Raw genomic sequence first — 12893 nt, 5'->3', positions numbered from 1 at the left:
CCTGGAGCAGGGCATGGCAATCCACTCCAGTATTCTTGCCTGAAGAATCCCCATGGACAGAGGAGCCTGGCAGGCAGGCTACAGTCCATGGGCTTGCAAAGAGTTAGACATCACTGAGCGACGAAGCACAGCACAGACCTCATTTATTGGTGTCAGCAGAAACCTGAGTTGTATGACACAGTCTAAATATTCTTGTAATATAATATTATTAAATATTCTATTATAAATTGAATGATGATTAGGGATTAAAAATCTCATTATGCACCATTGAGATAGATTACCTGTTATTTCTTCAGGAAGATTTAAAAATACTCACCTGTTTTTATTTAAATGGAATGATTTGGCTTCCAGGATAGATTCTGATATTAGTTGCAAGTTATTAATATTTAATGTATCATTTCATGAATAAAAATTAAGGCATATGTATTTTTCATTTTATTCCTTGTCTTTAAAGTTTTAAAAACATAATAATAATTCCATGTCAGCAATAATGAGCAGTTATTAAGTACCTGAAGTAGGAAATGGGAACCCACTCCAATATTCTTGCCTGGGAAATCCCATGGACCGAGGAGCCTACTGGACTATAGTCCACGGGTCACAAGAGTTGGACTCAACTGAGAGACTAAACCACCACCACCATTAAGCACCTATTCGCATCAGCTTCTGTGCAGAGCTTTTCATGTATTCTCTCACTTAATCCCTGCATAGGACCTATGAAGTTGTTACTTTTATTATCTTAGTGTTGCAAAAACATTGAGGCTAAGGAAACTGAATGTTGTTAATGAGCAGTGAATGTGAGTTTGTTGCCCTCCTGCAGAGGCTGACTGCTTCATGACTCCTGTCCTGGTGCAGCCTAGCTAATTAGTCTCTCCTGCAAAGACCCTCTCCACCTGCCCTCTTCTTCTCTTCCATTGGAGAAGTTACTACCCTTATTCTTTCCAGTTGGGGATCTAGGGCTCTTTGTACTGGGCACCAAAAAAAAAAAAAAATGACCCAGTGATGCTTCATCCTTATATTTTTTTGAGTTAAAGCAGCTGGGGGATGTGTACCTGGTGAGGAGCGTGATAGAGTTTGGAGCCTTGAGACCCTTCGGAGACCACATGGCCCCGTTACCAGGAAAGTCATGAAAAGCCAAACATCACAGTTGCAAAGGGATGGGCAGCCCCTGAGTGGAACTGAGGCTCGTTTCCTCTCATATATATTTTTCTAGAGACAGCACTATTTATCATTTTTATCGGTTAACATATTTCATGGGCATCACATTTAGATGTTCCTAGCTTTCCTCCAACAAAGTCTTTTTATTGACTATTTCTTAGAGGAGTTAAAAATCTTCACTGTGTTACTAATCAGCATATATACATTTTGTAGTGCTTTGTTCCAGTTTTAGAGAAAATGTTGTAGTTTTTTCACATGAAAGATTCTAGCATGGAAGACTTTAACCTGTGTGACTTCTGTACAGAAGAGAAATTGGATGGCTTTTGCTTCGTTTCTGCTAACACATAGGGCCCAATTTAGAGACGCTTAAACTCTGTTGACTAGTCAGCAGTTACAATAGTCATAATCTCACCCAGGATGTAAATTTGATGACATATCTATCAATAGATAGATAGATAGATATGGGCTTCCCAGGTGGCACTATTGTAAAGAACCTGCGTGTCAATGCAGGAGATGTGAGAGACTCGGGTTTGATCTCTGGGTGGGGAAGATCTCCTGGAGGAGGGCATGGCAATTGATTATATATATATATAGCAGCAAAATGTTTTTAAGTCATTTTATTAAATAATGAGTTTTGACGTTGTTGTTTCTTTAATGAAGTTAGAGGGAAGCCGAGGGATTTACGAGTTTCTGATCCTACGACATCAACGATGAAACTGGCTTGGACGGGGGCACCAGGAAAGGTGAAACAGTATCTCATCACATACACACCGGTGGCAGGAGGTGACACTCAGGAGGTCACTGTGAAGGGAGACTCAGCAAGTACCGTCCTGAGAGGGTTAAACGAAGGGACGCCGTATGCCTTGTCTGTGACAGCCTTGTACGCCTCTGGAGCTGGAGATGCCCTTTTTGGAGAAGGAACAACACTTGAAGGTGATTACTGTCATATTTTATAGAAATCTCTGAGCTTGCTTCTGACTGTGCTTAGGAAGCTTAAAATGTATTCAGAGAATGAAATCTGAGTGTGTGCCATCTTTTCTCTTAAAAGGAATTTGTATTGAAAAATAAGTAGTCATAAAACTGCTTCTTATTCAGAGATATAGGCTACCAGAAAAATTAAATTTGATTGAGAAGCAGTGTACTGGGGAGCTGAGTGTGTAGTAAGGCTGTAGAAATGTGTCTATTATGCCATGGGTTGGTTAAATGGAGAATGGGTGTGTGACTCTCAGAGTGGACAGGAGGAAACGTTAATGGAACAAGAGGGTTTGGCTTGCCTGAGATAACGTGGTTGGTTTGTCACCCAGGAGCAGAAAGGAGCCCTTTTCTGACTAATAACCTCTTCTCCTGCTCTGTGCCTATCAATATCAGTATCAGTTCAGTCGCTCAGTTGTGTCCTACTCTTTGTGACCCCGTGGACTGCAGTACACCAGGCCTCCCTGTCCATCACCAACTCCCGGAGTTTGCTCAAACTCATGTCCATTGAGTTGGTGATGCCATCCAACCATCTCATCCTCTGTCGTCCCCCTCTCTTCCCACCTTCAATCTTTCCTAGCATCAGGGTCTTTTCCAATAAATCAGTTCTTCACATCAGGTGGCCAAAGTATTGGAGTTTCAGCTTCAGCATCAGTCCTTCCAATAAATATTCAGGATTGATTTCCTTTAGGATGGACTGGTTGGATCTCCTTGCAGTCCAAGGGACCCTCAAGAGTCTTCTCTGACTGTGCCTATAAGCATTTATAAAAGCTTGAGAAATATGAGAATCCAAGTTACTGTTTGTTTTCTGAATGACTTCTAAAATTCGGTTCTGTGTTAGAAGTTCAAAGTTAATGCAGTACTTAGTAAGAACCATCAACAAGACTGGATCTGTTTCCTTGGTTCTCTAGAGTTCATTATCAGAGGGCTTCATATTTCTTAGGCTCTTTTGAACTGTAATGGCAGCTTAGATTTGACTCACCACAACCAGAAAGTAAGTCATATGAGAGAGAGAAAGCACAAATTTAACTTAACTACAATGAGAATGGATTGTAGTGTTGAAAAGCAGTATCAGTGGATGGTTAAAATGATGATGCAGTTCCGTAGCTGGGGCCTAAACGGGAGGTTGGGTTTCCTTTTGTTATCACCACCTTTTTTTGCCTTATTTAAAATAATTGTAGGAAGAAAATGAATCTGAAGTATCTTTTGTCATGTGAGATCACAGTGCTATTAGACAAATATCCATATCAGATTTAGTGGATCCAAGAGCTTGGGGGACGATAGATGTAATTACAAGGATGAGATCTACAAGAGGCAGTGTTGATTAAAACTTTAAGACTTAGGTAAGAAATAAAAGCTAATTGACAAAAACAGTCTAATCAAAGTTTTGTCTCTAATAGTGATCAAAGGTTTAATCCAATACTCTGTGAAATTTATTATTAGAAGAGGGTTTAAATGAAAGATTAAATCCCAGTGTGCAAAGTACTGATTATTTGACGAGTCCTGGTCTGGCTACCATGTGATTTTGAAATAACCTCTTAACCCCTCTGAACCTCAGTTTATCAATCTGTAAAGAGGGGATGACCATTTTCCCCCCTTTCTCCCAGACTTACTGTGGAGATCAAATGGTAGGGTGTTAAGTGAAATGCTTTGGGATCTGGAAAATACTCCACATATATAAAATTCATCAAGGGGAAACAACATTCAGTTTAGAACTGATATCTAAAGATACAGCTTTTGTAAGTATATCAAAGATGTTGACTGGTTACTCTAAAATTTTGAAAATAATAAGAGATGGAAATGGAAATTGCCTTAATTAGGGGGACACAGTCCAAACAATGAAAGCATGTGATCTTTATACCTGGAGCAACATTCAGAATTTCTGAGAAATTTGTCCTTTTTTTTTTGACCTTTCAGTTCTCTTTCTCATGCACTTTCTACAGGCTTTCAACATAGATTGCTCCTCTAGGAGTTTTAAAGGATTGGCTTTGGAGCTTTTGTTTTTTTATAGAATAGTTGTAGATTGTTTATATTTGCGAACATTTCTCCCTTATAAGGGATATCTTGAAAATAATTTAATAGTTTTACTTCTGCTTATACTTTTTAAACTTCTTATATTCTTTTGCATTTCTTACTTTATAAATATACTTACACTTTGTCAAAATGTTGCCTCTAAAGATTAATGCATTTTTACTAAGAATAATATATTATAAAATTTTAGAAGATAAAATGCACATTTTAACATCACAGCAAACATTCTATTGGGTAATGACTTTTCTAGGCCAAGTGTGTAGCTAAATTCTTTATAATTTTATGGCTTTGCACAGGTGGTATAGAAAATCCACGAATTTGAATGTGTGTGTTAGTGTGCACACCCATGTATCTGGTCAGGAATAATCTCCAAGGGTGATATACAGGTAGTAAAATAAATAAAAAAATTACTATTTCCCATTCCCTGAGATGGAGGAAAGCTAGATGATTTGTAATTTCACTTTAAAAATATAGTTAATTCATAACTAGATTGTAATAGTAGATTTTTTTCCATTGACACCAAAGCTTTTCACTTTAGTGAAGGATTAGAGAAAATGCTGCCAGCCTGATTTTGTTAACATATTTATCTCATTGCATGATGTGTGGTAAACTTATCAAATATGTGAAAGCATAGTTGTGACTAAGTTAAAATAATAGATTTTTTTTTGCTCATGGTTATTCCATTTCATTTTATTGTATTAACTCAGCCAAATCCACATACCATATACAGGAATAGGATATGATGGTAAATGCAGAGAATGGAAAGCCCAGAAACACAGCCAGCCAACTGCTCTTGAGGGTTGCTGTTTTTCTAATCTGTTTTTCTCTTGGGAGAGGAGGTGGTTAGAGCAGACCTTGAAGGAATGTCTCTTGCATCCAGAGGCATATGGCTCAGCCAGCGAGGGCATTCTGTGGCTTGAAAATTTTATAGATTGACTGAAGTGCATTCTATTCAATTAAGAAAGAATTAAAAAAATATTTAGCATGGGTTATAACCATCCCTAACTTGAATCTGTTTCCTAGTGCTTTCTTGAAATGCAGCCAATGATCAGAAAATTCCGCTGTCCCTGGAAGAGAGATTTATTAGCATTGGCGTTGGGGAGGGTTCATGGTTGGCCCTAGTACTGTATGAAATAGAATCACAAAGGCAGAGTTTATTACTATTTCAGATCCAAACTTCAGAGGAATCTGAGCACAAGCTATTAGGTTTGATTTACATTGTTTTTTTCTCCTGTTGTTGTTAAAGTAGATTTAATGTAATTACTAAAACACTGCTGTGCATGTAAATGAACTTCAGATCTTGAAAGAATTCTTAGTTGTCACTGCTAGTGTTTACAGAGGGAAACCTGCTCTCTTAAACCTAGAAATGAATAATTCCCATTTTAATTCAGAGATTTGCTGCAAATGAATGCAAATTTCAGCGTTGGAATAATACAGTTCTTTTACTTTTGAACGTGTTTGATGGCTGTGGAAAAGATGATTTTTCAGAATTTCTTTCGTTTCAGTTGCCATAGCAACCCTCTGGTGTCCTAAACACGAAAGGCTTCCTATACATCAAACCGAGCTAACTCAGCTGACATTTGGTTACCATGAGGTTTTTAGCACATCACAAGAATTCTTCTGCAAGATACATGGGGTGCCTCCAAGATGGAATAAATAAGGCCTCTGTGTTTTCCTAGATTTACTGCTGTCTCATAATTAGAAAAATCACTCATTCTGTGTATAACAATTCTGATGTTTCCAGGGAACTGTAGTCCAATCACCAAACAGTAACATCTTTCCCACACATTGATGGCTTATCAGAGAAAAATCTAAACTACGTCGGAGAGGTGACAGTTATGGAAGAAATCTCATCCAGGCTTTGAGGTTGAAGGGCAATTTGTTTAGAGCTTTTTAAGAACTGTGTGTTACTTAAAGTAAGTTAACTGATCAATAGTGAACTTTGTCCTTTGGAATGGTGATTACAAGTCGTTGCTTGTAAATCAAGTATGTTTCCACATGAACATTATCCAGAGCAGGTCTTCCTTATTCTGCCGTGGAAAGTTGGATGACTTTGAGTTGAGCTCTATCGGAAAAGACAAATTGATTTAGAAGTGGGTTACATTACCTTTTCAATTTAATTTCTATTTTTGAAAGTGGTATGTGAAACTCAATGAAAGCTGGCTGGAACAATCTATAAGATGAAAATAGTTTCATTTCATAATGATTAATTTTTCAGTTATCACTGGCTAATTTGTGTTATAATTATATTTGAATTGGATGATGATCTGCTTTTCAGAAAGCAAATGGAAAAGGGCTAAGGAAATGTAGGAAAGTTACTTAAATGAGGCCTCAGTTCTTTGGCCTCATATGTGGAAAAAGTAGAATCAACCCCATGTGGATCTTCAGATCATGAGAAATGCACCTGTCTAATTATTTGCCTCAGCAGCAGCACAGAGACGCATGCATGTAGGCACCAGCAATGCTGCCTTTTGATATATGTGACTATGGTTTGTAATCTGGTCAGAAATACTATCAAAATTTCAAAAACTGGTGAATTTTGTTTGTTTAAATTTATGACAGAAAAGCTTTGTTATTTCTTATATTTCCCCTAGTACTATACTGGAGAGAGCAGAGTAGAAGGGAAAACTATTGAGAGGGAATCAAAGGAATAGAGATGAAGGCATACCAATATTACAGAAGATGGTATGACTTTTTTGAAATGATTGCCAGCAATTCCATTCCCAGAGGTAAAAGTAACATGCAAAGTACAGGCATGTGGTTCAGAATGGCAGGAAACAAGTACAGTGAGATTATATATTTTTGAAAACCATGTCACTCAGGTGAAAAACGTAAACAAACCCAAACATCATAAAACATGCATTTGTGAGTCTTGCGGGCAGACAGAGAGGAGGAGTTCAAGATGGGGGAGCCTTTCCTAGAGCAGAAGTGGGATCATATTTAGGGACAGGTGAGACAAAGTGGCAAAAGTGTGCTGGACTGGTTGCCGCTCATGCCACTGTTTCTATGGTTCCTCTTTTGAAGAACTGCAAATGGTGATTGCAGCCATGAAATTAAAAGACACTTACTTCTTGGAAGGAAAGTTATGACCAACCTAGATAGCATATTAAAAAGGAGAGACATTACTTGGCCAACAAAGGTCCATTTAGTCAAGGCTATGGTTTTTCCAGTGGTCATGTATGGATGTGAGAGTTGGACTGTGAGGAAAGCTGAGTGCCGAAGAATTGATGCTTTTGAACTGTGGTGTTGGAGAAGACTCTTGAGAGTCCCTTGGACTGCAAGGAGATCCAACCAGTCCATCCTAAAGGAGATCAGTCCTGGGTGTTCATTGGAAGGACTGATGCTGAAGCTGAAATTCCAGTACTTTGGCCACCTCATGCGAAGAGTTGACTCATTGGAAAAGACCCTGATGCTGGGAGGGACTGGGGGCAAGAGGAGACGGGAACGACAGAGGATGAGATGGTTGAATGGCATCACCGACTCAATGGACATGAGTTTGGGTAAACTCCAGGAGTTGGTGATGGACAGGGAGGCCTGGCGTGCTGCGATTCATGGGATCGCAAAGAGTCGGACATGACTGAGTGACTGAACTGAACTGAACTGATCCTTTGTGGTCTTTCTTGTTAGCTCAAACAGTAAAGAATCCTCCTACATGCAGGAGACCCAGGTCTGATCCCTGGGTCTGGAAGATCTTCTGGAGATGGGAATGGTAACCCACTCCAGTATTTTTGCCTGGAGAATCCATGGACAGAGGAGCCTGGTGGGCTACAGTCCATGGGGTTGCAAAGAGTCGGACACGACTGAGTGACTAATACTAACGTTTGCTGGATAGAGGCTCTATACTAGTCTTATATTTCTTTCTTGTTCCTCTCTCTTTCCTCTTCCTTCCCAGGTATATTAGAAATAGACTCTCTCCCCAAACCAGTCCAAATAATGTCTTTCAGTAGCTGCTGATGTCTGAACTTCTGTAGTTTGAGAAAACCTACAATTCAATATAAACTGAAGCAAATGGCTCGCTGGGTAACACTTGAGTGGAATCTCATTCACCGGAAAATGTGATCAATGCTTGACGAAGAAGCACTGAAAAGCCATTTCCTTTTGACACAGGATGGATGGAGAGGATTCTCTGAGGGTCGGCCTTGGGCTCACGCCACTACTACTGAAAGGGTGACGTGTGTGGCCATAGACCCATGTGATATAGAGAAACCATCACACCGTGCTACACAGCGTCCCCATTTCTGCCAGTTTTGACCAATTTTGCTTTCACCCCATGCTGTTTTATTTCACTACACTTGTCTCTCATTTCTGAATGAAAGCAAGGGTGAGGGTTCCCTCCCACACTGATCAAACACAGCTTCCAAATAAATGTCCCCTAAGTGAGAAAAGAGGCCAGAATCCTGTAGGAATTAGGATCACAGAGGAGTCTGAAACAATTTTTAGAAAGCGTCAGGGCTCAGGCATGTCTTCAGACGCTCCAGTTTAATTGGTCTGGGATGGCCGGGTCTTAGCCCTCCAGGTGATTCTTGCATCTGACCAGGTCCAGTCCAGGTTTTACTCTTGAGGGTCCCAGGGCTCCAGAGGTAGCGGCATGCTCATCCTGTTGCACACCTAGTCCCCAGGCCAGCGTGGCCCCTTGGCAGACTGCCAGGTATATCACAGGGTCCATTTCAGCTGCTTTTTTGGTAACTTAACATTTGGCCAAGTCAAGATTCCATTTTTAAAAACTTCAAGTGTTATAGGTCTGATAAAATATACTTATCACCAGAATATCATAGTCTCATGATTCTTGGATGTAATGCAACAGTTTGAAAACCCAGCCTTCCTACTTTTTGGAGAAAAAAGGTGTTTCAATGTGTTTGACAACAGTGTACACTTAATATTTCAGTTCAGTTCAGTTCAGTCACTCAGTCATGTCCGACTCTTTGTGACCCCATGGACTGCAGCACACCAGGCCTCCCTGTTCATCACCAACTCCCAGAGTTACTCAAATTCATGTCCATTGAGTCAGTGATGCCATCCAGCCATCTCATCCTCTGTCATCCCCTTCTCCTCCCGCCTTCAATCTTTCCCAGCATCAGGGTCTTTTCCAATGAGTCAGTTCTTCGCATCAGGTGGCCAAAGTATTGGAGTTTCAGCTTCAGCATCAGTCTTTCCAATGAATATTCAGGACTGATTTCCTTTAGGATAGGCTGGTTGGACCTCCTTATATTTAGGATTATTCTTATCAAACTGACTGACTGACATACAAGAAACCCACTGAAGCAGTTTATATTTTCAGTCTTGGCTTCTGGTTTGAGGTGTATTTTTTCTTTGGATTTCACGTTTCTTTGTCACAAACATGGAATGTTGCAGCACCAGTACGTACAAATAATGCCTTTCTGTGCCAGGCAGAAACTATCATTTTTTTGAGGACCTTTTATTTCTGTAATTGAGAATATAATTAGTGTTCACTTGAATTAGTGCTGTCATGCCATTAATGGGAACTCAGGAATATTTTTTAGTTAATATTGTATTTGGATCTTAAAAAGTGTCTTTACAGATTCTTTCCAGGACATTGACCAGTCTTGCAGAGGTCTTCATTGCAATTTTATTAATATTTTGTCCTAGCTTTCCAGGTCTTGAGAGTGTTAATGTAGTTGATTAAAATCCATGGGAATACATGTCTAGAGCTCCTTTTGTTTGTAGCTCAGAAATATCTTTGTGAATGCATTTTTGCTTCAACCACAAATTCCCTTCCTATTATTTTCTCACAGTGAAATCATTAGCCTGTGTTTGTGAGATTGATGTCTGTTGCCATGGAAATAAACAATGTCACAAATTCAGAACTATAGAACGTGGGCAGAAAAATAGGCTGAGAAGCGCAATCTTTGGGAAAACTAGAAATTGAAATTATTATTTGTAAATCACTCCAGTGTTAATTTGGATGATTACCCCCATGTTGTAGCTAACTTTGTTTTATACTTTTGGGGAATGTTCTTAATGTAGCTTTTTAGCTTATTTAAATTCTGAATCCTTTTCAAGTGCTTTCAAGTATTATTTCACAAAAGCTGTTGCTAACTGCATCCTGGGAAATTTAAGAGGTGAAAAAAGGGTGTAGTATATATTAAACAAATGAAACATGCTGTGTATTTAAAACTTAGAGACCAGTAGTTGAAATATCAACCATAAAAACAAAATATGAAGCAAAAAAATAACAACCAAGTCAAACCCAACCAACTCAGCCCAACCCAACCAAAGAAACAGTTTGTTTAATTCCTATAAGTAGAGAAGATATAAAGATGTGTGACCTTAGTAGAAATACAATTAAAGAAGACCTTCAAATGAAGATGAGCCTCAGGAACTGAGGGAAAGAAGTCAGTATGTTCTTGAAAATAAATATTCTTGGTTGCAGTGAAATATGTAATTAATTTCCCTCCAGAGATGAGATGTCCTGTCAGCAGTTAAACTTATTTATAATAGAGTTAGAATTTTCCATTTGGTCTTGGGGTCTGGTAGTATGCCCAGCTTCCATTTTATTTATTTTTTCCACTGTAATCTAACATATATGATAGGGTTTTGCCCACCAAGATTTCTTTGTCATTTATTGTTATCTTTATGTACTTGAAATTTAAATAATTATGAGTATTTTTAAGATACTCATTTTTACTCTTTGATTCAAGTAGAATAACAGCCTTCAGCATTCTTGTAGCAGCACTATATATCATTTTCTTGAATACACAACAATTACTGGTAAAATGTATGCTGTAGAGGCAGATAGTTTTATATTTATGTCATACTGTGGCATAAACCCTAGTAAAGGTAGCCAGTATAAAATGACTTGCATGTTTATCTTACATTTAAATTATGGAAAGTTAGGGTTTTATTGGTAGACATCTGTGCCTCCTATTAAGTCAGGGTTTCCATATTTTTTCCACTTGAGTTGTATTTTTATTTTGAATGAGAGAGCCGAAATTTAGTAGCAGGCATTTTCGATCAGTTAGAGCAAGTGGTGTGTTTTATTTTGATGACTAATCGTTTTTAGGTTTTCCAGAAGAACTGTTGGCTTTTATTTCCCTTAGGGTTAAGCTATAATCAAAATTTTGCATTTCTGGTTTTTTAGCTTTGTGAACGAACAGACCTTTGAAAATAGATTGTGAAAAAAAGACTGTTGAAATTAAGATTTGCAAGTGATATAAGATTGTTGAAGTAACTGGAAGTGGTACATTGAAACTGAACTTATTTAAAGAAGATAGGAAAAGATGGCGAAGAAATAAAGATCTTTGTGAACAATGGATAAAGAGAACTGAGTTGTAAAATTGGGGGATTTAGATGCTTTTTTTTTTCTCTTTGAAATTTTCTTTAGGCACTTACTTCTTCGTATTTGAATGTCATTCTTGTCCTGAAGGACATTTCAATGTGACTGGACATATGGGGGCAAGGGTGATAGGCAGGAATCAGGCATAGTTATTAAGTTTAATCCCATCTTCTGTTCCCCTGACAGAATAGGACAGACAGCTCAGAAAGAAGAAATGGGTAAGTTAGACAAATTGAGTCCAACAAGTCAGGGTGTCTGCCAGGATGAGGGAATATTTACATATCTAATAGACATTAAAAAATGATCCCCCTTTCATTTCTTCTCTAGAGCGTGGTTCACCTGGAGGTTTGACTACTAAAGATATCACGGACACATCGATTGGGGCTTATTGGACGTCGGCTCCAGGAATGGTTCGCGGTTACAGGGTCTCTTGGCAATCACTTTATGATGACATAGAGGCTGGAGAAAAGAGTCTTCCTGCAGATGTAATTCATACTGTGATAGAAAACCTGCAGCCAGAGACCAAATACAGAGTTTCCGTATTTGCAACTTACAGTAGTGGAGAAGGGGAACCCTTGAGCGCAGAAGCCATAACTGAATGTAGGTAACATTCTGAGGGGGCTTGGCAGTGTGTTGGTGCTACCTAATAGCTGTCAGCTCATGATAACCTCTTGCATTTTTTTTCTTTATGTGACAGATGAAGACTAAAAACTTATGACCTTTCATGAATGTGCTTTAAAATCAAGTTCGTTGTGTATCTAAACTTGTATCAAATTTTGAAATATTGAATCCCTGCCAACTACCTACACAGTTTACCCTTGAAAATGTGGGGGTTAATCTGAGTAAAATTTATAGGCAACTGTTCTTATCTGAGGTTCCTCTGCATCCCAGGATAAAACCAACCTTGGATTATGTAGTCCTGCAGCATTTGATAGTGAAAAAAAAAATCCATGTGTAAGTGGACCTTCAAAGTTCAAACCATTGTTGTTCAAGGATGAACTGTGTTTCTCTGTCTTTCTCTCGCTTCTTTTTTTCTGGTGGAAAGATCAACTAGATAAGAGACTCAACTAGTAAAGAGACAAGAAGCTATGGAAACAAAGAGAATTCAGGCACATTTATAACTACATGGCCTCGGGCAAGTTCTTGAAACTTCTTTGAGCTTCAGTTTCCTAATATGTAGAATGCAGCGTCAGACTGTGTTGAGCATTAAATAAAATAACAGTGGGCAAAGCAACAAGCATAGTGCCTAGCCACTTGGAGAAGACTGATGTATAATGCGGCTAGTGAGACAATGTTTGTTATACAACCAGGACTAAACCTAAATTATTTTTACTATGTTTGGGGAGGCTAATTCAAGTCTACTCAGTTTTCTGGTGGCTAAAATTTACCTTAATCTCATATTCCTTCCTGTGAAAAATTTTGAGTGACCTCTCATCATTTA

At 38.6% G+C, this 12893-nt stretch overlaps 1 protein-coding gene across 3 annotated transcripts in view; it reads left to right on the top strand.

Annotated features, from left to right (window-relative positions):
* COL12A1 (collagen type XII alpha 1 chain) overlaps nt 1–12893 on the top strand; it is a 117414-nt gene that overhangs the window by 25431 nt on the left and 79090 nt on the right. For 2 of the 3 annotated variants that reach the window (XM_043889866.1, XM_043889867.1), the window contains exons 13-14: nt 1816–2088; nt 11780–12052. In XM_043889866.1, coding sequence (XP_043745801.1) covers nt 1816–2088; nt 11780–12052 — 546 coding nt within the window. The remainder of the gene's footprint in view (nt 1–1815; nt 2089–11779; nt 12053–12893) is intronic. The other variant, XM_043889868.1, reaches the window with a different exon arrangement.

Source organism: Cervus elaphus, chromosome 28, assembly GCF_910594005.1.
Source record: "Cervus elaphus chromosome 28, mCerEla1.1, whole genome shotgun sequence".
NCBI classification, from domain to species: domain Eukaryota; kingdom Metazoa; phylum Chordata; class Mammalia; order Artiodactyla; family Cervidae; genus Cervus; species Cervus elaphus.
This window is presented reverse-complemented; position numbering and strand designations above follow the sequence as displayed.